The 26,987-nt window shown below is 40.6% G+C and overlaps 1 protein-coding gene across 6 annotated transcripts in view; it reads right to left on the reverse strand.

The window, feature by feature from the left end:
- Positions 1-26,987, reverse strand: part of TEAD1 (TEA domain transcription factor 1) — a 313,180-nt gene that overhangs the window by 30,494 nt on the left and 255,699 nt on the right. For all 6 annotated transcript variants that reach the window (XM_027852532.1, XM_027852534.1, XM_027852530.1 and 3 more), the window contains one exon: positions 9,947-10,120. In XM_027852532.1, the coding sequence (XP_027708333.1) occupies positions 9,947-10,120 (174 nt within the window). The remainder of the gene's footprint in view (positions 1-9,946; positions 10,121-26,987) is intronic.

Raw genomic sequence — 26,987 nt, forward strand, 5'->3', positions numbered from 1 at the left:
TTTTTTCCAATGGTAGCATCTGGATCATTGGCAGGAAGCAAGGGGAGCTCTGCTGCAGCCTTGGGCTGCCATCCAGGCCTACCACATGGTGAGGCTGGTGCCGGGCAGGCCAAACGGCTCTGGTCTCCCAGCTGCTCTCTCCTTCTGACTCATCACTGATTCCAAAGAACTAATGGACTCGTATTCATTGGTGAACAAGCCGAACAAGAAGGCCACAGGGGACTGCTGGGAGAAAAGGCGGCTGCTTTCCCAAGGCCCCCTTCTAAGTTACTTTGCATACATCTGTATGCTGGTCAGAAGCCTCTCGACAGACTTTCCCCCCCTCCCCAGCAAACACTGCTCGTCTGGGGGTGGGGCGGGAGGAGATGAGGAAAGCCGGGTTGGACAGAAAAATCAATCACCCTCACTTTTTGTCTTTTTTAAAGAGGGTAGCTGTGGTGGTTGATAGATGAAAGGCAAACCCTACATCTCTCAGAGACCTCTCTCTCTGGGTGGAGAAAAGGGAGGAAGGAGAAAGGGCGAAGAGGCATGTGTGGAAGGCAGGCTTTTTCTGAGGCTTGATCACTGGAGGCTGTTGTTCCGGATGGCCCATCACAAAGCGCTCAGGCTCTATTATCCAGGCCACAGCTGTTTTAAATAAGAAGAATAGGACTAAACCCAACCATCCTCTTCATGTTACTTACCGCTAATTATGGCATATATTTACATCTATAAAACAGTCGACTTTTTAAAACATCACTGAATGCCTCTTTATTGTGAAGAACTAACTCCCTATTTGAATTTCATAAACATTTAATACTTCAAAGAGTCTTAAAAGCTTGCTCTAATTACATCATGCGCTGCTTTAAAGACCGGCTGTCTGCATTTCAAATTTCTGCAACTATCAGTATTCCCTTGAAAAAAAAAATCAATATCGGCTCCAAATCATACGGTGAATAACTGGGATTTCAGCTATAGTTACAAAGCTGGTGCATTAGCCGGTTATTTCAGATTAAGACAGTTAATGAAGCCTAGCACCTATGGGGTGATTTCAGGAGGGAAGCACACTCCCAGATACACAGAGAGAAAAATGGAGATTCTCAATGGTTCAGCTTGGTAAGAAGGCAGTGATTTCACAGCTCACCTGCCACCTGATGGTGGTTACTGCCGAGTTTGAGATGATCTGCGTACTCCACTAACGGTGCATTCCATCCATACTAACTTGTTCCACTTGTCTCTTGCCCCTGCTGTCTTTGTATCTGCCCTAGCATACTGTCTTATGTTATCAGTAGGTCCAAACTCCACTATCTCTAGAGAGAGGACCGCTGCCCTTCTGGCCACACATGTTGGTAGTCTGGGCGTCATCCTCAACTTTTGGCTCTACCTGGGGGGTGTGCTGTGTGTACCAGCTCTCGAGAAATGATTGTTAAATTTTCTGTGTGAGCATTTAAACCTCAGAAATAGGCAAATGCTACGAATCACAGCCTGATTTATTGTTTTGTTGACTGTCGCCCTAAGAAAGTGATGGACAAAATGTTATTAATGCAGAGTAAACTTAAAAGTATGTTGTGTGCACACTTTTTTGGTAAGCCTATTATTAAACATTTACCAGGACACTCCTAACTCTACCTCACCCTACAGAAGCATTTGGCTACCAAATCTCTCCAACTTTATCTCTACAACAGCCCCTGTATCTGCCCCCTTCTTACTACTTATATAGCCACCACCCCAGGTCAGACACCCACCTCTGCCCACTGGTCTCTCTGTCTCAAGCCACACGCTCCCCCTTAATCCATCCTCCATTTAACTGCTACCATGATGCAAAAGACCTTCTCACAAACTAAAGCAACTATTTTACAGATGTTGGCAGAAATCTTAGCTTCAGTGCTTGACACATAGTAAATGCTTAATAAATGCTTACTGACTAAATAATAGGAAAACCTCCTGAAAAAAAAAAAAAGCTCACAATTACCTTTCCCTCTTGCTATCTACTCAAAAACAGGTGAATTATTACTCCTCCTCTTTCTCCTTCTATTATTACTGTTATTAATAACAGCTGGCACTTATATAACACTTTAAGGTTTGCAAAGTGCTTTACATGTGTTATTTAATTTAATCCAGTGAAGCAAGGTACTGTTGATATCCCCATTTTACAGATACTGGAAAATGAAGCCAAGAGGTTAAGTGACTTGCCCAGAGTCATACACAGCTGGCATCTGAAGGAAGATCTGAATTCCTGCCTCTAAGTCCAGTGTTCTGTCCATTACTGCCCAACCCCAAGACTCATGGAAAACTAAGGATTTCAGTCCTTATAAGTATAAAGAGTTCATTCCAGTGACTTGCAGAGATTATACTAACTCCAGAGAGAATAAATATCTACGTGTGTAGAACAATTCAGGTTCAGAAGAGAACGTGATACTGTTGGTGGAATGCCTATCTGCTCTCTAGGTCATAGTAGAGAATGACGTGTTCTTTGAAAATATGGAAGAAATGCTCCAAAAGTAGCAATGATTAGGAAAAGAATCAATGTAGGTAATGTGGAGAAGCAAGAGCTGAGAAAGACGAAGGAGGTGACAGGCATGAGGCTCTTCCAACAGAAATTGGGGGTAGCTCTCTCTGCTTCACAGAATGGCAAGGATCTATAGGTGTCACCTAAAAGAAGACATCTAGGACTGAACATGGGGCAAACATGGAGGACCTGGTGGTTGGTGATACCCTGCTACGGGCTGCCAAGGTGGCGATATATTAATGTGACATAAATAAGAAAGAGGTTTACTGTCTTCTCAGGAGCAGAGTACGGATCCAAGACATGAAAGATTTCTGCTAGAGACTTGTAAATGCTCAAAACCACCGCCCACTTCTGGTAATATAGTTAAAGAGAAATACTGTAAGGGGGAACCTAGAAAACCTTTCTTTAAATTTTTAAGTTCTGAGCAGGTCACTGAAGGGCACAGATGTTTTTCATCACTGCTATAGACTGAAGATGGGATCTGGAGCTGAACAATATGTTAAAATGGTGCTGGAGAAGAGGATTTGTATCAGGGCTGAAGATGCATGAATTCCAGGCTTTCAGAGAGAAATTCAATGCTTTTCCTCAAGATTATGTGTGCACACACATGCACACACACACACACTGGCATGTCTATATATGTACATATATACATACATACACAAAAATAAATATATACACATACACACACATACAGACGTCTCTCTGTATATGTGTGTATATATATATAAACGTATGTGTGTATGTACATATACATATATATATAAATATATGTGTATATATACATATTTACCTATAAGTCAAATATTAGAGAACATAACAAGTACAACATTGGGAGAAGAGCAGAAGTGGAAATACCCAGTAATTCACAGGAATATTCAGAAAGAACAGTAATAATAAGGCCAATGAACATAGCTTCAATTCCTGGCAAAATTATAGAACGTACTATCAAAGATGTGATTAGTGAGACTTAAGAAAAGGAAGCAGTAATCACAGAAGAACCAGCATGGCTTCATCAAAAAGAAGTTATATCAGATGATTTTAATTTCTATTTCTGACAGAGGGAATAGTAGATTAAATACTGTAGTTACAGATTACCCAGGTTTCAGCAAAATGTTTGACAAAGCTTCTCAGGCTATTTCCATGGACAAGACAGAAAAATGTGGACTAGATGATAACATGGTTAGGCAGATTCAGAACTGCCGAACGGCCAGACAGAAAGAGTAGCCATTAATGAGTCAATATCAATTTGGAAGGTCTCTTATGGAGTGCTCCAGGGATCTGGGCTTGGCCTGGTACCAAGTCAAAGATTTACATTAAAACATATATGACATGCTTTTAAAAATCTGTGGATGACACAAAGCCAGGAATAGTTAACACATTAGATGAGAGAGTAAGTCTCCAAGAAGATCTCAACAAGCTGTAATGTTGGGATGAATCTATAAGATGAAATTTAATAGGGTTGAGGCAAAAATTCTTATATGTGGCCTAACAAAATCAGCTTCAGATGTACACAATGGGGAATGTGGCTGGACAACAGTTTATTTGAAAAGGATCTGAGAGTTCCAGGGGACTAGAATGACTCAACAGAGTGACTTGGGGGATGAGGGGGTGGAACTGTGATGTTGCTGGCATGTGGAACTCTAGGTGTGTATATTCCCTTCACTGAGGCAGATCAGCAAATTTTTCTCTAACTTTTAGTCTTAGATGGTACCTCAGAGTTGTTTTAATGTGCATTTCTCTAATCAATAGGGATTTAGAGCATTTTTTCATACGATTATAGATAGTTTTAGTTTCTACATCTGAAAACTGCCTGTTCATATCAATGAACCCTTTTCCAAATTTCCGACCAACTAGCCTCAACCCTCATAACACTAGCACTAGCTACAAAACTAGGATTAGCACCATTTCACTTCTGAGTGCCTTTGACTCTTTATCAACTGGGGAAAGACTTACATGAACTGATGCTGAGTGAAGTGAGCAGAACCAGGAGAACATTGTACACAGTAACAGCAACACAGTGCGATGACCAACTTTGATAGACTTAGCTCTTCTCAGCAATATAACGATTTAAGACAATTTCAAAAGACTCATGATGAAAAATGCTATCCACATCCTGAAAAAGAACTATGGAGTCTGAGAGTAGATCGAACCATACTATCTTCTCTCTTTTTTTTTTCTTTCTTGTGGTTTTCCCCTTCTGTTCTGATTCTTCTTTTACAACATGACTAATGCGGAAATATGTTTAAAAAAACAACAACAACTTTTAGGCTTAGAGAATTGATTGGGGCACAGAGAGGCCACGGTCACATAGCCATGTGTCAGATAGTACTTGAACCCATCTGGGTTATATGGAAGATGTTTTGTACAAATTCTGAAAAAGAAGAGGAATTCTTCCTACATCATGAGGTTTTTCAGATACTACTGTTTGTAGATGACATTATCCTGATGCATTTATTAAATGCCTACTATATGCCAGGAACTACACTAAGTGCTTTACAAATATGCCCTCATTTGATGATGACGGATAAAAAGATGGGGTGAATTACTTTTGAGAAAGTACATGGTACTTTCAATGAGATAAGGTGTTAACTTGCTACAAAATCTCCTATTTTTAATGCAATTAATATTCTCTCAGTGAGGTTCCACGGCTGTGAATCACAGAACACCACAATCTCAGAAGACTCACAATTATAGATGATCCAAAGGTCAATCAAAATCGGCATTGTAGTCTAAGTGGGTTACAGCACAGCCTAAACAATGACGAGCATGCAAGAAGGTTAAGTGTAAAAAGCATTTTTTTTCCTGTGTGAAAATAAAGACTAGAGGCCGGACTTCCTGACACTCTCCTCTCCTCAAAACTACTTCACCGCCCTCATGGAAAGGCAATATTCTTTGGAAGCTAAGAAGTTTCAAGACAAGATACCAGCTGAGGAAAAAAGGAAATTGAACAGGAAGAAGCCATTTCCACTAATAGGCGTTCAAAGCATGTGGAGACCAAACTGTTCTGTCCTCTGAAACTCCCCCTTCCACGAATAGCAACCAGGACATTAGGCATAAAAATGAGAGACTCAGGACTATTATTTCATCTTAAATCTGATGCAATTCAATAAGAAACAGATCCAAACCCCGAGGGAGCCCAATCTGTTTGTTTAATGCGTCCCCCAGTTTCTTCTCCTTAAATAAAACCTGGGCAGTTTATCTACAGCGTCTGTCATGTTGTCAAATGACTCTGACTCAAATCCTTTGAAGATACAAGCATCTGCACAAAGCTGCCTCAGAGAGCCTGGATCATTTGGAGAACTTCGGTTCAGCCTAACACTACCCTCTCTTCCTTCTTCTTTCTCTTCTTCAGGATTTCAAATCTATCCTATGATTTGGGATGAGGCAAACTGTTTTCCCAGAGGGCCCCTCAGCCTCCGCATTTCCTTATCCCCACTGTCCTGCTCCCCACACCCCAGTAAAGCAAACGTTAACAATGTCCTACTCATCTTTTTCAAGTGAGCAAGAGAGAATCACCACCCTGTTTACTCTAGTTTTGGCCTCTCCTCCTTAGAACAATAAAAATCTATACCTTTCTCCCTTAGCCCAAGAATTCATCCTGAACATCTGAAAAGTCACACAATCACAAGTTTAGATCTGGAAGGGCCTCAGCAGTCACCTATTAGTGCAACACCGTCGTTTTACAGACAAGGAAAGTGAGGGCTGGGGAGGTAGCATCAGAGATGGAATCTGAACCCTGGTCCTCGGGCTTTAAGGGCAGTGAGGTGGCGTAGTGGATAGAATGCTGGACCTGGAGTCAGGAAGACCTGAGTTCAACTCTGGTTTCAGACACTTACTAGCTGCGTGACCCTAAGCAAGTCACTTAGCCCTGTTTGCCTCAGTTTCTTCATCTGTAAAATGAGCTGGAGAAGGAAATGGCAAACCCCTCCAGTATCTTTGCCAAGAAAACCCCAAACGGGGACACGACTCAAATGACCGAACAACAGCAAACCCCAAATACACAACTTAATTATTTGTTGAAATGAAAAGATTTGCTAAATTAATGAATAATGTAACAAAGTTACAAAGACAATTCTTCAAAGAAGACTAACTTCTCAAATACTTTAGGAGTACTACAAAGGTTAAGTGACCTGCTCATCGTCATAGATAGAATAAATAGAATGTGAAACCAGGTCTTAACTTCAAGTGAGATGAATTTTATGATCACAGGATCAAGATTTTGAGCTGGAAGGGACATGAAAAGTCACCTAGTTCAAGCTGCTCACCCTATGGATGAGGAAAACTGAGATTCAGAGAGTCCACACAGTAACAGAACCTGGATTTGATCTCAGGTCCTTGGGCCTCCAAATCCAGCCATCTTCCCACTGTACCATTTACTGTCCTTAGCAAAAAAAATAAGCATTTAAAATTCTACCGCTCTGTAAAAGCACTTCATAAACCATACAGCACTATATAAATGTGAGTTGTAATCACACAGGATTCTTGTATTAAATGAAATCACATAGAGAGTGCTCTGCAAATCAGAAAGCACTATGTAACTATTATTACGATTATTGTATTATTCTTCATCATATTAAATCAGGGGCTGATGCTGACGTAAGTTTTTAGATGTGGCTGTCTTGCATACAACACTGGGCTGTATCCAACACACCTCTGAGTTGAAGCCCATTAATTTCTAAATCCTTGGCCCCATCTTTGAGAATCTGTCGAGCATGCTGGTCATATAAACAACACCAGGGGAATGTTTAACCCGCTGAAGAGTCAAAGTAAACAAGAGATGCCCGAGTACTTTCCAAACTACTTCTGCAGCAACTGACCTTTGTCTGAAATCAGTGTGCCAATAAGAAGGGACTCCTACAAACTTGTTGAAGCAGACACAAGAAAGACAAGATGGCATTTCTCTAAAAACTCTTCTACCATTTCCACTTCTATTTCATTAATTTGGATGGGACTTTCCACACCTGTTGAGTTTTCCAGCTGTCTGAGTTCCTTATTTCTCAACCCCTGTTTACTTAGGGCCTCAAGTCTCATGGGTGAGTAATATAATATTTTACTGCATTCCCCCCTGCCCTCCACTAGGTGGCGGCTCCCAATTCAGAAAACAGATTTTTTTCATCGGGCATTTATTTATCAGCAAGAAGTGTTCTTGTGATAGTTCACAATTCAAGTCTGTGGGTTTGTGGCAAACCTTAGTCTAGAAGCTGACACATTAACAAAGTAAGAGGAAATTAAACAAGTCGAGCATCTGCAAACTGCACTCCAAGGGCTTTATAAACTGGAGCTCAGTTCACACGTGACCAAAATGCCAGGCTCTGGCTTTCTTTTCATCCTCATGCAAAGATGGGGAAACAGAGAAAGATAAGCTGAATGGATTCTCCCAGGGCAGAGGTCAACACAGTATCACAACCGGGAAGAGTAAGGAGGCTTTTAGCGGCCAGAAGAGTGAGTCTCTTCTTTTTTTAACGTGGTTTTGCTGCCTACAGGACAGAGTAATTTTTAATTTGGGGGGAGCTGCCCGTGAATCAGAAAGCACACACACTCAGTGAAGTCTCCCAGCTGTCTGAGTTCCTTAGTTCTCCAGGCATGTTTATTTAGTTAATGAGTAGAAGGGGATTAAAAATGAGGCTTGGTTTTTAGTGTCCCCACCTGTTCTGAAAACCTTCTCTCAAATGCACTCATCCAAGACGCTCCATCCTGACTAATTGGACAAAGGTCCACTTGCACCATAAATAAAAACCACTAGCTCACCTCTGCTTCCTGCATAGGCAAACAGAGCAGTTAATTTCGCTTTAATCAACACTTGTTTTTTCAATGAAACTTAATAAATTACAACCAAACTCATCTTTGGTCAAGAAAACCCTACTATGTAATATCACTGAGTCACATGCCCCATCATAACACTGTTCTTCTGGAATGGGCCGTCCCTGTATGACACACCTCTTCTGGGACAAACTGGTAGTGTTTGGCAGAGTACCCACGTTTCAAACTGTCCCCCACAGTACATATGGCAGCATCGAGCACAGTTTCCCCTTTTCTCCTCTCCCTGGAACATCTAATATTGGAGTCATTGTCAGAAACAACTTAGACCTTTTAGGAGAATGTGGGTGGTCAGTGGGAGGAAGGAAAGAAGCTATGAAAGGCAGTATCAGAGCGTAGGGAGCTGGCATAAGAACTAATCTAGGCCCTCACCAAGCTCATTTTTTAAAAAAATTCACTTTCTTCCCTAGCCTGAAATGCCACCATTTCAAGATGCATTGGGAGTTTTTAACAAGCTTCTCTTTTTAAAAATTTTTTTTTCATTTAAAATTTTAAAAACTTCTGAGGAAGAAGAGATTTTTCAGTCACTCACAAATGACTAGTGTCACCTGTGTGACCTTAGGCAAATTATTTTATTTTCTAAGCTTCAGTTTCCTCATCTGTAAAATAAGGGGATTAGACTAAATGATCTCTAACATCCATCCCTTTCAGCTTTAAGTCTGATGCTAGGATCCTAAATCAGATTGCTTTCTTCCAAACCTTAATTTGTGATCAATAGCACTAATAACAATAGCAGCTGAGATCTTTTTATTTTTATTTTTAATGAATTATACAGGGAGGTTTTATGGTATAAAAGAAATTGGAGTGGTGAGGGGATGTCATGGGGAAGCATGAGGACATCACAGGACAAAACCGGGGGACTGAGGAAAAGAGCACTGATAGGTGGGAGAACGGTAAAGGAAAGGACGTGGGAGGACATCAACAACGATTTCGGCCTATTTTGAAATTCTGTCAAGTGCTGCGCTCTGAAAAAAGGCGGGTGGGAGATTCATTTTTTCCTTTCCTGATGCATTCCACGTAATCCTAATTTCAAAGACCCAGAACTCCAGGATAGTACTACCAGGACTATAGTTCATTCATATTATGAGTTAAATAGGCATGTATACAAGCCACAACACTCCCGAGTGGAGCCCAGACCAGATTAAAATGTGATTGGGAAATATTTTAACAAATATTTAAAAATACAATAAAACACAGATAAAATTATATTTAAAAAACTAGCCAATATGTGGGCCACAAGGATCCTTAGAGTTGGATTAGTGGCCCCTTTTTCTATTGGAGTTTGGCACCGCTGATGTACAGCATGACTTCTGTCAGGAAATGTGCTCCATGTCCCCAAACAACGATCAACACATTAAAAATCCATTTTCTTGAAATTGAGGATTGCCTGCACATACTGTGAAATACGGTTTTCTTGCCTTTACAGGGGACTGTGTTATATTACACAACCACCTCAGGTGACCCTCATGCTGCCAGACAACCAGAAGAGACCCGAGTTGGTGTTGATTGAGAGATGAGCAAAGAGATGCACTCCAATGCCCCTTACCGAGGGACCACGGGCTACAATGGACTTCATTACAGAACACACATATTCTGACAAATCTATAGAAACCACCCTGCACTTGGTATCTTACTCACCCAGAACTTTACAAGGAAGAAGGCATTCTGAGGACCCTTTCCAAACAATTCCTTTAAGCCACCTTTCTTCTCAGGAAATTTGTCATAAATCTGACGAATGTCCACTGATTCGAGCAATGGGTCACTGTAAGAATGGTTGGCATGGCCAATGTGCACGAAGAGATGTTTGTTGTACTGGAAAAAAACATAATGAGACATAATGTTACCCCTCACAACTCACTGCAGATGAGTCCAGGGCATCACTACAGCATTCTTATTGGGATATTTTGGGGACCACATCTTTGGCTAAACTGATACACCCCTTCCCCACAGGCAGATGGAGGGACCTTACAAAGCCTGTAAAAAATAAGAGTCAGCCATAAAGATGATCTTTTGGGGGTCACATAGAAGCTAAAGGACTGGGCTTGGAGTCAGGAAGACCTGCACTGAAATCATGTCTCAGATACTTACTAGCTGTATGACCCTAAGCAAGTAACTTAATCTCTATAATCTTTAGTATCCTCATCTGTAAAATGGGGATTCATATTGACATCTATCTCATAGAGTCGCTGTGAGGAGTAAATGAGGTTGAGACGTGCAAAGTGTTTTGCACCTTTCAAAGGCTATATGAATGTGAGCCATTATCATTAACTCTTCAAAACTGGCTTGGGGTTTTTCCCCTGTGACACAGACAATAGCTTTCCTTTCTAGGAATCCAGGAGCCCCCAAAAAAGAGTCCCACTGGAACAGGCAGTAAGAGAGGGGTTAAAGTTTTTCAACAAAGCAGCAAAAGGCCAGAGTTTAAGGCAATTTTTAAAAAGTAGGCAAGTAACAAAATTCTCTTGTATAAGAGGCATATTCCATCTCCACTATACAACAGAATTTCAGAGACGTGGCCTAGGTGAGGTGTGACAAAGGTAACGAGGTACCAAAGGGTTGATTCTGCTTATGATTCAAATAGCAAGTCATGGATGTTTGCTTTGGTTCCCATTCTTTAGAGGTTGTACTTTGGAGGAGCCACATCTGGATATTCAGTTAAGGTCATCTTAGGGTGAGTCATGTGCCCCTGCTCTGGTTCAAGCTGACATGGATAAAGCATCTGACCCATCATCAGCAGGGCATGTGTTTTGAGTTGTCTCCCCAGAAGGGTGTGGGAACTTTGAGTGAGTGAATGGACAGTGCATAACAACACTCGGAATAGAAATCAGGGCGCCCCTGATGGCCATTATTCTGGGAAGGCTGGGGACCTTCAGGGAAGGGGGCACTGTCTACATTCTCTGATGGTGGGCGTCATACATTGCTCGAATGGCTAGGACAAAGATGAAGATGCAGCCAAGGAAAAGAACAGGACTATGCAGCAGTTGAAAAGAAAATTAGGCAAAAATCATTGTTTTGCCAATTGGTGGCTGAGTTCTTCTTTTGTTATGGTCAGTAACACAGAGGCAGCCACAGCAGAATTACTAGGGATTCAGAGCCTAGAAAACAGGTTGATTATTTGAACTCTGACAGAGATAAAGAGAGGATAAAAAAAGACAAATGGAAATGACTATGTGAGATTCACTAAATGCCTTCCCTTGCTTGCTCGAAGTCCCAACTAAAATCCCACCTTTTCCAGGAAGCTTTTCCCACCCCCTCTTAATTCCAATGCCTTCCCTCTGTTCCTTCTTTCTTATTTATCCTGTATCTAGCTTGCTTTGTATATATTTGTTTACGTGGCATTTCTCCTATTTGAATGAAACCTCCTCTAAAGCAGGGACTTCTTTTACCTCTTTTTGTGTCCCCCAGTGCTTAGCACAGGGCCTGGAACATAGTGGTCACTTAAAAAACACTGAATGATTGATTTATTCTGAGTCTTAATTCCCTGGGAAGTATGGAAATAAGAGACCTGATTCCTGCCCCTGGCCAGTATGTATTTAGGTTTAAATCATTTACCTTCTATCCATGCTATGTGATTATGGGGAAGTCAATTAGATTTTCAGAACCCCAGTTTACATACATGTGGAACATGGTGGGGACAGGGGGTGGGGGGTACCCTGCAATGATATTTGTACTACCTACCTCATAGCACTATTAAAAGGAAAGTACTTTCTTTACACGCTCTTTATAGATGCAAATTATTAGTGTTAGCAGTTGGAAAGGGAAAGTACTGAATGTCTTTAGACTGTTTTCTCAACTACTCACTAAAACCACAAAAAGATGCCAAGAGAATAAGGAGTTATAGGATTAGGCCACTAAATACTCAAACATCTGATTGACAGTTATGGAAGAGGAAGTTGTTGTACCTGAGAAGTGACATAAAAAAAGGTCTTAAAATTCCCTAAAGTCAGACAGAGATGGCAAATTATCTTTATATGAGAGATGGTTAATAAAAACCTCACAAAGATACAGGGTACTGCTAACCAAATGACCACCACAACACAGAATCATGGCCCCAATGAGGCAAGCACAATGTGTGGAGTCAGGAAGAGTTGGCTTTAGATCTCACTTTGACACTCAGACCTGTATGACCCTGGGTAAAAGTCACTGAATTTCTATGTGCATCAATTTCCTCAACTGTAAAATGGGGATCATGATAGCAGGATTACTGTGAGGATCAAATGAATTAATATTCACAAAAGAGAGCTTAACATAGTATAGTCCCTGGCAAACAGTCATTGCTATAGAAATGCTCATTGCCTTCCCTTCGCATTCCTCTTCCAGTCCCTGGGCTTTTTGCACAACCTGATGCTTCTGAATTAGCTGGACAGTTTGGAGATCAGAAAAATCTGTGATTCAGAAAACTGAAAATGATCCTGAGGTTTCTATAGAAATTTACAGAAAGTGGGGGCAGCTAGGTGGCACAGTGGATAGAGCTTACAGCTCTAGTCTTGGAGTCAGGAGGACCTGAATGCAAATCTGGCCTCAGACACTTGACACTTACTAGCTGTGTGACCCTGGGCAAGTCACTTGACCCCAACTGCCTAGCCAAAAAGTTAAAAAGAAAAAAAAAAAAAAAAAGAAATTTACAGAAGGAAAAATCCCAACTGAAGACTGTAAGGAACAAAAATGCATTGAAGGCTTTGTTTTAGGATGGTACGCTCTGCTCCATGAATATCTTCATGTTTCCCTCACACTGAAAGCAAGTTAAAGAAAGTATTCAGGAACAGGGGGTCAGATCACAGAGTCTTCTCAGCTTCAAGATACCCAATAATCCAAAAGGCAGCTCTAACAGTTGTCTGTAGGTCCTGCCAACAAGCCAGATGCTACTGCACCAAAAATTCCAGCATGGTATAGCAGGTTGGACAGCTGGGACAACACCAGGCAATGTTCTTAAGACATAAATGTATAATCTGATGCCGGGGAGGGGTATGGTGTGGGCTGTAGGTGGAGAATGGGGATGTGAGCACCCACACAGGGAGTGCTGGTCATTACATTCTCTTCATGCTATGATGATAAATGGACTCATTGTTTATGCCATTTGTCAGGGCGGCTAGGCCATATTTGTATACAAAGTTAAATCAAGACAGGGTCCTAGGCTCCAACAAATTTAAACGAAATTATTTGAAATGTCTCCTATAGTGGGAGCTAATGAAATCACTGTGATTTAAGTGGAGATCAAAGCAAGTTCCAGACCAAATGGAGGGAATCGGTTATTAATATGACATTACTATTCATATCTTAATATGCCATGGGAGGAAAAAACTCTGGAGGAGTTTGCATGGGGGAGGGGAGTGGCCACCTCCCCCCAGGTCCCTCGTTCTGCCCTTTTTTAATCTGTATTTTTCAGTTTTGTACATAGACGGTCTTTTAAGTCACTGTTGTTCAGGAATGGCATTGTCTCTGTAGGGAAGGAATACAAGGAAAGCACAGGCGGTCAGGAAGAGATCCCAATACAGTGGCTTCAACTCACTTGGACCCGAGAACAATGGATCCTATAAAAAGTGTTTCCCTCATTCTTTCCTTCTTGTTCCACTTCTTTTATCTTTAAAGGAAAAAAGAAAACCAGCCACTTACTCTCCCAGTAAAAAAGTTTCTCCAAAACTGCACTGTCCCTGGCAGCTGTTGCAGCTGGCTCTCAGGCTGCCCAGAATTTCAGTTTCTGTTCAGCTCTAACAGCTGCGAGAGGAAAACCTTCCATCTCTGGAAAACCCCAGTGCAGCTCCACAGACCTCAGAGGAAGCAAACCAGCTTAGCAGGAAGAGAACCGGAAAGCAGCAAGTCTGGACAAGTCTCTCCCTCTGGAGTAATTTAGCAGCACAAAGGTGTTCTACACCTCCTAGCCTAAAGACACTTGCTGCTTCTCAGCTTGTATGCTAAAAATTCCAAATATGTGAAGAATGCAGCGCAACCAAGAAAAATGACTGTTGTCAGATAATAGCAAGATAAAAATTATAATCCGCTTAGGAATGTAAAGGAACCGAGATAAATAGGTAACGTATGTCAAGGGATGGTGGCAGACAAGTTGCAACAGAGAAAGGAAAAAAATCATCAACATTCATTTTCCAGCGGTGACTCAGCCTGTTCAGAACTGTTGCACTGAGGGGAACCAGGAAGGCAAGAACTACCCTGTGATTCTAAAGACTTACTAAGAGATGGAGGAAAAAACTTTGTCAAAGCATAACCAAATACTATGAATGAATAAACGTAAATGCACTTAGCAAATGCTTAATTGCAAAACACTGTGCTAATCGCTGGGGGCCACAAATAGAAAGTCAGGCCCTGCTCAAATTCTGAGAGGGGAGGCATATGTGGACCCCTTCAATTTACCTCTCCTCCTCCTTTATGTAATTACAAAAAGTTAAATTACGTCACCTGTGAATTGGAGTGGGGGTGGGGGGATTCCACAAATGTGCACATGCAACTCCAGGAGTTACCCTGCAGATTTCCCATCGTGATAAGGCACTCCCTCCTCACCTCTATCTCAGAGAAACTCTAAACATCTCTTAAGTCTTAGAGGCAAGTACCAACTCTACTTGAGGCATATTCTGCCATCCCTAGTAGGTAGTGCCCTCTCTGCCCTTTTGCAAATTACTTTCCCTATGCCTCTCTATGTGTTATTTTCTCCCAATAGAATGTCAGCTCCCTGAGGGCAGGGATCAATTTCCTTTTTGTGTTTGTAATCCTGGCACACAGTACTGTGAACTGCATATAGTAGGCATATACTTAGTAAAGGAAAGGCTATGAGGATACCAGAGTTCTCTGTTGGCCAACAGGCAAGGTGCAAGGATCCTTTTCTCCACTTCACTTTCATTTTCTATAGCTTTTCCTCTATCTTCAATCCTTTCCCTTCCCATTGTTTGATCAAGGACAACTCCCTGGGCTGCCCTGGTGAAGGAGGAAGATGCCTTTCCTGTCAGGACTTCTCAACCAGACTGACCACTGTTTACATCCATGGTCTACTCCTCCTGGCTAGTCCCCAAATGGTGGGGAGGATGCTGTATTTGGACAGTGGCTTTCCAAAAGGAGACAACCTTTTGAACAGACATCCGTGCCTAAATACTGGAAAGGAAATATCATTGGGAAAGCAGATGGGTGGGGTCTACGCTGACCAAGAAAGAAAATGTACACTGGCTGGGCTCCATGGTAAAACAGAGATAAAAACCAGTACTTCCAGATGCTTTCAGTTGTCCTATCAACTCATTTTAATAAAGAAAGTAGGTTAACGCCCAAAACTGCCCTGAAATATTCCAAACCTGCCCAAGAGAAAGGCTGAAGAAAGAGGTGCAATGAGGGTGAGCTGGTTCACCATGAACTCTTTATTTTTTTAGGACAGAGCTCAGAGCCAACCTGCAAGAGCCTAATAACCTTGCTGAGAATTACACTGGAAGACCACCCACCCACCATGTTCCACAGGGAGATCATTCTTTCCAAGTACATGATAAAAACCTGGAGCTTCACTAACACAAACACCAGGTCCAAATTACAGGCAGTGTAATAGTGTGGAGAAAACTTAGGGTCAGGAAGGCCTAGGTTCAAATGCTGCTTCTGCCACTGGCTGACCACGGGCAAGTCAATAAGCCACTTTGAGCCTCAGTTTCTTCACTGCACACAGGATAATAATACCTATAGTGCCTATACAATTTCATACTTTTCATTGGCTCCCATGGCCACTTTCTATACCTAGAATACTTTCTCTTCATTTCTGCTTCTTAGAATACTTAATTTCCTTTTTTTTAATATTCAGCGCAAGGGCACCTTTGCAAGAGGTCCTTTCCCAACCCCCTAGCTACTGAAACCTTCCCTTCTGAGGTTACCTTCTACTTATTCTGTATACATCTTGTACATATCTAGTTATTTACATGTTCTCCTTCTTATCAGAATGGTAGCTCCTTGAGGGCAGGGGCTGTTTTTGCCTTTTTATTTTTTAATCTCTGGTACACAGTAAATGCTTGTGACAGTGTACTGCTGTGAAAAACAAATGAGATAATAATGTATGTTAAACCTCTTTTCAAACCATAAAGTGCTATAAAAATATAAGGGTTCATTGGGGAAAAAAAAAACCAAACTCTTAGGATGTCCTGATCTTCCTGGATTGAATTCCACAGAAATCATCAAAATTATGGAGTGAGGTATGTTTGTTTACCTCATCAGAAAGTGCAAAGTGCTCTGTAGAGATATTTACATAGTCATATGGACTACAAGTATGACAGGCATATGATGAACACACAAGAATGCTAAACATTTGTATGATGCCTTATGCTTGAAAAGCATTTTCACACCCTCCCTCCCCCCACTTCCTAATTTGATCCTCACAACCCTAGGAGAAAAATCATGTTGATGTTATTACTCCCCATTTTCTGGATGAGCAAAGTGAGGACTGGAGAAGTTGGGTGACCTCTGCAAGGTCATAAGGCTAGTAAATCCTGGACAAAGGGACTTGAATCTAGTCTTTCTGGCACCATGTTACGGGTGCTTTCCATTCCCTAGCTATGCTGCATTCCCATACTGTACATCAAATAAGTGGTCAGTGTTAGGTTTGAAAGGAGGGGAGAGCCCAAGGCTATTTCTGTACTGTTTTACAGAACGGTCTAAAGAGAAAGTTATCTAAGAGGAGATTTGTGCATATCTCTCTCTTAAACACAGTAACTGATGAGGCAGCCCCAGAAGTCGAGGAACATCATGGCGCTGCATGTGACTTGCCAGCTATAGGCTTGCAGAAAGTGTAGCTGCTGGGAAGAACCAGGATGCCCCACAGGGAGAGCAGAACTCTTTGGACTGCTGGGAAAACCAGTGTCATGATTTCCACTTGTCTGGTCTTACTCATGGAGTGCATCTGGACAATGGTTACATCTTCCTGAGCCCTTCAGACTCAGTTTCCAAGAAGGCTAAAGGCCTTTCTAACCTTACTGCCCCCTTATTTCCCTCTACAAAAGTTAGGCAAGAAATCTTTGGCTTTCTTTTCTCTCTCCCTTCACATACAATCAATTGGCAAAAGTCACCTTTGAAGAGTCCACAGTTTGAACGGCCCTGGCTGGAAATGATAGACTTTGATATGAAACATGTAAAAATTCCATTTTCAAGGGTTACTAACTTACAAAAAAACTTTTTTTCCAGAGTCTTCTCCATAGAATCTTTTGTTTCCCCTTGTGTTTCGAGAAGACTCAAGTTTCACAGCATTACTCTGACTTACTTGATTTCATACCAACATCAACAACTACCAAAGTTGGGGAAATAGCACACATTATATTCCAACAGTTACAGTCAGCAGAGGGAGCTCATGACACTCACTTCCTTCTCTCCACGACCTAAGAAAGAGTGTAGACCACTCCATTTGCTGGCCACAGAATTGGGACAGGACTGTGAATCCATCTGTGCCATCAAACCATCCAAGACACCTTCACATGGAAATCTGCCTCTGGGATCAGAAATCAGGCAGATTCTAATGGCCCTTCCTTAATATTCATTCTTGTTGATCTCTCTACAGCTTTTGACACTGTTTATAACCCACTTCTCTTGCATTTCTCTCCTCTCTGGGTTATCATGATACTTCTCAACTTCTGTCTCTGTAGCTGAATCTTCCTTCCCCCATGCTCATTAACAGTGGGCATCCCCTAAGGGTCTATCTCTATTCTCTATTCTGGTCTTTATTCTCTCCTCTTTCTACATTATCTCCCTCAGTGATCTCAATAGCTCCCACAGACACAATGACCATCTGTATGCAAATAATTCTCAGATCTATTTATCCAGCCCTAAACACTCTCCTGACCTCTCACAGCCTAACATTGCCAACCACCTACTGCATGTCTCTAACTGGATGTATACATTAAACTCAACAAGTCCAAGAAATCTCATTATCCTTGCCCACTAAACCCTCCTCTCTCGTCCCTGTTACTGCTGAAAGCATGACCATCCTCCCAATTACTCAGGCTTCCAAAGTTGGCGTCATCCTTGACTCCTCACTCTTACTCCCACCACACAGTTAATCTGTGGCTGAGTCTTGTAGCTTCTCCCTTTACAACATGTTTACATCTCCTTTCCACTCACATAGCCACCATCTTCACTTCCTGCCTGGACTACTGCAATAGCCTACAGGTTGTTCTGCCATGGCACCACTACCAATCCCCACTCCCTCCACCTGAATAAATTCTGGTTGCTCCTCATTTATTACTTCCGGGATGAAATAGTAAATCCTGTTTGGCATGTAAAACTTACCATAAACATAGCCCTTCCTCTCTTTCCTGTCTTCTTACACTTTATTCTCTTCTAGGAACTTTATCTAACGACACCTACCTCCTTGCTATCCTTCACATATTACACTCTTATCTTCTGTCTGCTTTTTCAATTACTGTCTCCCCTGCCCGGAATGTTCTTCCTCCTCACTTCCAACTATGACCCTTCTAGCCTCCTTCAAGAATCGGCTCAAATCCCACCTTCTGCAGGAAGATTTTCCTAGTACCTCCTTCTGCTAGTGCCTTCCCCATGAAACTACCTTCCATTTATCTTGTATATATCTTGCATGTACATAGATTTTTGCATGTCATCTCTTCCATTACAATATGAACTCACTGAGGACAAGAACTGTGTTTTTGCTTTTCTTTGTATCCACTGACCTCAGCACAGGGTTCGGCACAAAGTAAGTACTTAATACATGCCCATTGACTGACACACAACAAACATTTGAGCCACTTTTTGGTGGACTGCCCCCCGCAAAGGGACTTGTTGCAGCACTTTTCATAGCAAAGAACTAGAAAACAGAATTCTCAAAATATTTATTGCAGTGCTTTTCATAGCAAAGAACTAGAAAACAGAATTCTCACAGATTGAGGAATGACTAAACAAAGTATATACACAAATGTAATGGAATGTTAGCAGTTTCATAAGAAGTTATGTATATGATGAATGCCAAGAAGCATGGAAAGACTTATATAACATGCTACAATGTTGAAATGATGAAAGTCAGCTAAGTCCTATTTATAAGGCCTGACATTTTTATAGTGCTTGATTTTTTTTTTGAATTAAATTTGTTTTCTTTCCATTTCCATGGACATTTCTACCTAACCCTTCCCCAAAGGCATCTCTCTGAATAACTAAAGAGGAGAAAGCAGGCTAATGCCAAAAGGAAAAAATGGTTCTGCAAAACTAACCAACATGTTGAAAAGGTCTGACGCAATATACAGTATTCCACAACTATAATTCCTCCATCTCTGCAAAGAAGGAAGGGAGATGCCTTCTCATATATCTGCTTTGGGAACCAAGTTTCTTCTTCATTGTTTTTCTTTTTTTTTAAATAAAAATTTTGTAGCATTCCATTTCAAATGCTGTGTTATTGCTCCTTTATTTTTGTAGTCACTGTGTAAATTGTTTTCCTGGTTCTGCTTACTTCACTTTGTTGCATGTTATACAAGTCTTTCTATGCTTCTCGGCACTCATCGTAGTCATTGCTTCTTATGAAACTGGTAACATTCCATGGCATTTGTGTATATACTTTGTTTAGCCATTCCTCAATCTGTGGGCATCTATTCTGTTTTCTAGTTCTTTACAGTTCTCTGCTACTATGAAAACTGCTGCAATAAATATTTTGGTGTGTATAATTCCCTTCGGGGGGAGCGGGTGGTCACTAAAATCTATGGAATATATGCCCAATAGTGGAATTTCTGCATCAAGGATACCCTTGGTAGACATTTTAGGCAGTTTATGTAACTACAGATGGCTTTCCAGAATGGTTGGCCCAATTCATAGCTCCACCAACAATACAATAGTGCATAATAATACTCTTTTGATAATTCTACCAACGCTGATCATGCCCATCTTCTGTCATCTTTGTTAAGTTGGTGGTGTGAGATGAAACCGCAAAGCTGTTTTGATTTGCATTTTTCTTATGTGATTTGAAGAAATGTTTCAAATAGTTATTAACGGTTTAAAATTACTCTTTCCTAAGAGTAACTACCAAAGCTTCATCTTTCTCCATTATAAATTTAACAGTTTTGAGCTGGTGGGATTTCCAAAAGTTATCTACTTCTTCCTGTCTCTAAGCTGGGCACTAAAGCCATGCCAACATCATTGTTTCACATATATCTCCTACTTAACATTAGAGGATATCAGTTGGTCCAAATGGTATGAATCCAAAATATAGTAAAGCTGAATTACTTAGGATTCCATTTATTCTGAATACATTAGAATCTCATCTTGTTGAAGCTCAAGTTTATTTTGGCATTACATGAAAAGAAGGGTTTTGTTAAGTAAATTCAAAATGTGATGGATTGAAAAACTAGAAACTGACTTTAAAAACTTAACCAACTCTTTCTTAAAAAAAAAAAAGAAACAAACAAACAAAACATTATCTTAGTTTTGGATCACAAATTCCTAAACAGAGTGCAGTACATTAGGCAACCATTAAGCAACTATATGCAATTATAATGCAATTAAGATTGACAAGTATGAAGAATACAAAGAAATTTAAGGCTTTTATGAAATTACTCAAAGTCGAAAAATCATAATTAGAAGAAAAATAAAGTAAAAACAAATGAGAATGACAAAAAATTTCTCAGGGGACTTATAGTGATTTACTACAATGATGTTAAGATACTTTATACTGAAATTAATTTAGATAAAAGTAATAATCAAACAAGTTTAGTTATGTGTACTGATGTGCAACGTTAATTATTTAATAACTTTTTTTTAAAAGAAAGATCATGACAAACAAAAAAGGTGCCATAGGACTGGGGAAGGGAAATTATCCTAATTTTCATAAAAGGGAAATGAGCTGAATCTTTAAATTATAGGCCTGACCTTGAGATTCCTGGCATAACTTAAGGCTCCATTAAAATGAAAAACGGTACATCAACATTTAGAAAATAAGCAGTGGTCCCCAAGAGCCAGAGGAATGTCTTCAAGAATGAGTCATGCCAATCTTACATCATTTTCTTTGGACACAGAATTGTTGGAATTAGAAAGATAGCATGCCTAGATTGCCATAGATGGAGTTTACCTAGATTTCAGTTAGCAATTGTCGAAAAACTCTTACAGCATGTCTGTGGGCAAAATACAGAAATGTAGAATAATATGATGGCACAAGTCATGGAAAGAATAGTCACTAATGAAGCAAAGTCAACTTGGAGAGAGGTCTCTAAGTAAGCACTTGAGGAATCTTGGTTCTCTTCAGTTCAGCATTACTGTCAATGATTTGGATGAAAGCACAGTGTAGATAGGGTAGCTAGGCAGTGCAGTAAATGGAGTGCAGCCTTTAGAATCAGGGGGACCTGAGTTTAAATCTGGCCTCAGACACTCACTAGTTGTGTGACCCTGAGCAAGTCACTTAACCCTATTTGTCTCAGTTTCTTCATCTGTAAAATGATCTGGCGAAGGAAATTGCAAACCACTCCATTATCTCTGCTAAGAAAATCCCAAATGGGTTCACAAAGAGTCTGACAAAACGGAAAAATGACTGAACAAAAACAACATAGGACAGATCAGTGGTGTCAAACTCAAAGAGAAACAGAGGCCATGAAACTGTAAATAAGGATCACTGTGGGCAACATATTGACTTAGAAAAACAAATTTTAAGGCGCAGGTAGGTGGTGCAGTGGGTAGAGCACTGGCCCTAGAGTCAGGAGGACCTGAGGTCAAATCTGGCCTCAGACACTTTACATTTACTAGCTGTATGACCCTGGGCAAGTCACTTGACCCCACTGCCTAGCAAAAAAACAAATCTCAACCTTATCTATGTTCTATTGTATTTTTATTTATATTTCCCAATTATATTTTAATTTGGCTCAGCTGTATTTGGGAGTTAGTGGCCTGTGGCTGCATGCCTTTTAATACCTCTGGTGTAGATGACATGAAGCCAAGAAGGATGGCTCTCTAATGCACTGGATGACAGTCAAGATCCAAAAAGATCCTTTCTTGTATGGTCAGAAGCCTGGGCTGAATTTAATAAGACAACATTTAAGCAGGAGAAATGGGCAGTCTTATATTAGGGTTCAAGAGCCAAACTTCACAAGGAGAAGAGGGAGGAGGCATGACTAGTAAGCCATTCACCTGAAAAAGACCTGAAAGTATGGACACTCCATATGAGTCAACAGCACAATATGGAAATAGGAACAAACCAAAATGTAATTTGAGAAGACAGATTTAGGCTTGGAATAAAAAGGAATTTCCTACCAACTACAGCCTCCCCAAAGCAGAATGAGCTGTCTTCAAAGATATTGGCTTTTCCCATACAAGAAGACTTCATGGGAATTAGGAGTGGCCACTTAAAGCAGTTACTGAAACAGGGATTCTTGGCTCAATTGGGCTAGATGGCCTTTGAGGTCGTTTTAATACTGAAATTCTACCCCTCCCCCACCAAAAAAAAGGTCTTGAAGCTGCCCTATCACATCTTTGCTTGATTCAGCTCTCCAAAGGAAAGACAACTTGATGACACTTCTGCTCAAAGAAAGCGGAATTACTGTGTTAAGATCTCCGGTGACCCCCCCCCCCCCCCAAGTCTCCTTCAAGGCCTCCAAATGGGCAGATCCAGGACATTAGCTATTTCACATGGATCTTATACATCATTCTACTTTATTTCTCTAGTGACTAATGCTCACAGTTCTTGCAATACCTATTTGGCTTCCCTGAGATCTTGGCCAAGGCTGTTGGGGGCTCCTCCTGCACCTCCTTAGGGTCAACTCAGTCTAATCCATTGGATCTGATTACTCTAATTTTCCTTTGCACTTTTCCAAACCCTGCGGAAGCAAAAAAATGGCTCATAAAATCTTAGCTGATGCAAACTCCCAACTCCCAGGAAAGCTTGTTCATTACGGATCCCACCTCTCTTTGCCGGTCACCCCAGTGGTTGTTGATTAAATTAATCCCTTGCCTGTTGTACACACGCAGCTAGCCTCAGACGATGTACAATAAAACTTTAAAAAAAAAACCATAAAAATTCAGACTGTACTTCCTTCAATTTGTCTGAATTAACCAAATTTTGCTTTAGTACGAGTAATTATCTGTGACTTTTGGAAGTCTTTCTCTATAAACTTAAAGAGGAAATAATTGCCTCTTTTTAGTTAGTTTCAAACAATAAGAGAAGTGCCTCTTCTGAGTTTGGTTTAATGGAGTTTCTATGGCTATTGATACAGACACAGACTTGAACTCTCTATTTTACCAGAGCTGTAATGAGCTGGAGAGACAACCTTTCCCCTAGCTTCTCTCAGGCCAGACTCAAGGTAGACTTACTGAATTACCTCTAAAGAGATTCCATTAACTCCAGGCCACAGTCTGGCTCAGATGACAAGATACCTGTAGCCCATCAGAGGCAAAGAGAGGTTCAAGGTAAAGGATGATCTGTGTTTTAGGAGGAGGGGACATCAAGAGCAAAAGTTCAGCCTTGAGCTTTCTTTGCTGTCTTTCATCAAAGGGATCAAGCCCTTTGATAACATCTGGAGGTCTGGTTGCAGCAGCTGGAGTCAATATGGCGGCCCAGAGAAGCTGGCGGGTTTCAAGATTTATCCAGAAAGGAAGACGCAGCTGATCTAGGAATTGATAGAACTCTAACCTCTTCTTCATGGTAACAGTCAGCTTGGAGGTGGCTAGGATCTGGTCTGATGATTTAGAGAAATTTTCAGTGGAAGAAGAGATTTGAAAAACTGTATTTACCTTTAGAGCCACGTGAGAGAAAAGTGTCTTCTGTCCTGTGTATCCATAAGCAACTAAAGAATTGCTTTCAGGTCCTATTTCCTGGTGACTCTGAAGGCTCTCTTGCCTAGCTTTCCAAATCCCTCCCTCCACTGAACTGGTACCCAGAATAAGACCTGATTTTTACAACGTTCAGTTCCTAATATAATCTAAAACACTATTCTCATTCCCCATCTGGAGTCAAGAAAATAAATATGCCTCTTCTTTACAAAGACCTACCTCCACCCTACACTTTTTATGTACCATATCTCTGCATAAATTTTCATTTCAATGAGAGGCATACTAGAAGTGGCAAAGAAAATCAGTTAAGTGTCCACTGACAAGTTATAAAGAAGCTGGGAAAGGAAACCCTATAGGAATAATTATAACTATGATAATAGTGATGCCAAAGTCTTGATCTGATCCTGCACTGGGGCTCAGAGATGGCCCTGAGCTCTAGGAGCTGATTAGTGGCATTAAAAGTTGAACAAGTCTATTGTGCTATGAGAAATGATGAACAACAGGCTGACTTCAGAAAAACCTGGAAAGACTTGTACGGTCTGATGCTGGGTGAAGTGAGCAGAACCAAGAGAACGTTGTACACGATAACAGCCACGTTGTGCGGTGACTAATATTGATGAACTTAACCCGTCCTAGCAATACAAGGATCTAAGACATCTCCAGAGGCCTTGTGATGGAAAACGCTACCTACACCCAAAGAAAGAACTATGGAAGCCGAATTGTTATTTCTTTTTCTCTTCTGTTGAGTTTTGTTTCCTCTTTCTGATGGTTCCTCCTATTGGTTTTAATTTCTACTTACAACATCACCAATGTGAAAATATGTTTAATATGAAAAAAAAGTTGAACAAATCCTTGTACAGTCTGACGCTGAGTGAAGTGAGCAGAACCAGGAGAACGTTGTATACAATAATAACCACATTGTGCGATGACTAATATTGATAAACTTGACCCTTCTCAGCAATACAAGGATCTAAGACACCTCCAAAGGCCTCGTGGTGGAAAATGCTATCCACACCCAAAGAAAGAACTATGGAGTTTGAATGCAGATTGAAGCATAGTATTTGCTATTTTTTTTCTTCTGCTGTGTTGGTTCCTCTTATTGGTTCTAATTCTTACTTACAACATGACTAATGTGAAAATATGTTTAATAGGAATGCATATGTATATCCTACACCAGGTTGTGCGCCACCTTGGGGAGAGTGGCAGGGAGGAAGGAGGAGAAAAATTTTAAACTCAAAAGCATATGGAAGTGATTGTTGATAAATCAAAATAAATTAATTTAAAAGAAAAGTTGAACAAGTCTTGCCAAGCTAGAATGGCTTTGAATGTGGCCCTAGCATTTATTATGAGAGAAGCATAATTTTAGAGTTTAGAGATGCCCATGAGAAGTTGGCTTCAGGGTCAGGAAGCTCTTGGTCACAGGAATACTGAAAGACCATCTATTCAGTCATAGAGAAGTTATGAGTTACATCGATGTAGGAAGTATCCATAAAGGTATGAAAATAGTAATGATAGTAACAATTTGAGCTTATCTAGTGTGTTCTGGTTTAAAAGAGTACCTTTCCCAAAAGAACCTCTAGGTCATACAAGTAATACAATCTGGGGTTTACAGTAGTTAAGGAAACTGAGGCTTGACAAGCTGAACTGACTGGCACAGTCACACTGGTAGCCTGACAGCTGGAACTCAAATGCAGGTTTTCCATTCCAGGTTTAGTGCTCTTTCCACCACAATGAGTAGTGCAGCATAACCAAGAGCTCTTATCTTGGCAGTGGTCTGGTCTTAGCCCTTCCCCAGGCTTCTCGCAAACTCTTCATGAGCCAGTATGGCAGTGAATTCTCTCCTCATTTGTCTCAGCAGAACACAGGGTAAGAATTCTGTTGTGAGAGAAATGTTCCTTGCTATGACTGGGAAGCTTTTAAAACCAGAAATTTAGCAGTGCAGACGAGCAAAGAGGCCTTCCCTTATAAAACTGAGTGAATGTGGACCGCTTTCAAAGGGCCCAACTCTCTAATTTTCCGCACACCTCCAGTAAGGTGCAAAAGCCCACTGCATACGATGGTAAAGAGAAAAAGGGGATTAGGGTCTACAGTCTGGGTAAGGCACTAATACTAGTATTCCCAAGCTACAGTAAATAGATATCAAAGAGATCTGAAGCAGGACTATAAAACAGTTAATAGCTAACTTCTTAAGGATAACTTGGTATACTTAAAGACTGAAATGTAAAAAAAAAAAAAATCAAGCATCATCATCATTGTTAGCATTTTAATTTTTAAGTAAAAATATTGTATCTATTAAAATATTTATTTTATTTGTTAAAATACTTAACATAGTATTTTAATTTTGGCAAAACCCTTCACATGTATTATCTCATTTGATCCTCACAAAAATCCTACAGTGCAGGTGTTATTATTATCCTCATTTTACAAATGAAGAAACTGAGGCTGACAGAGGTTAAGTGATTTGACCAGAGTCTCACAGCTAAGTGCCCCAGGCAGAACTAAATTCAGGTCTTCCAACTCGAAATCCAGCCTCCTAGTTGCTCAGATAAAACATTAAACTCTAAGCTTCAGGTTCAAATAGTGCTTTTACCACCTACTAGTGATTATTTGTTATATGTGCAAAGTTAAATAATAACATAATAGGAGTATTAAAAGGTATAAGTAAGCACGATAATAAATTTTAAGTTCCAACCAAAATCCCACCTTCTACAGGAAGTCTTCCCAATCAACCCCTCTTAATTCTAGTAACTTCTCTCTTTTAATTATTTCCTATCTATCCTGTATAGAGTTTGCTTTGTTTAGTATAGATTTGTTTACATGTTGCCTCCCTCATTAGAGTGTAAGCTCCTTTGAGGGCAGGGACTGTCTTTTGCCTATCTTTGTATCCTCAGGGCTTAGCACAGTGCCCGGCATATACTAAGCATTTAATAAATGTTTATTGATTGATCATTTTTTGACTTTATATAGC

Source organism: Vombatus ursinus, unplaced genomic scaffold, assembly GCF_900497805.2.
Source record: "Vombatus ursinus unplaced genomic scaffold, bare-nosed wombat genome assembly UNPS02009770.1, whole genome shotgun sequence".
Taxonomy (NCBI): domain Eukaryota; kingdom Metazoa; phylum Chordata; class Mammalia; order Diprotodontia; family Vombatidae; genus Vombatus; species Vombatus ursinus.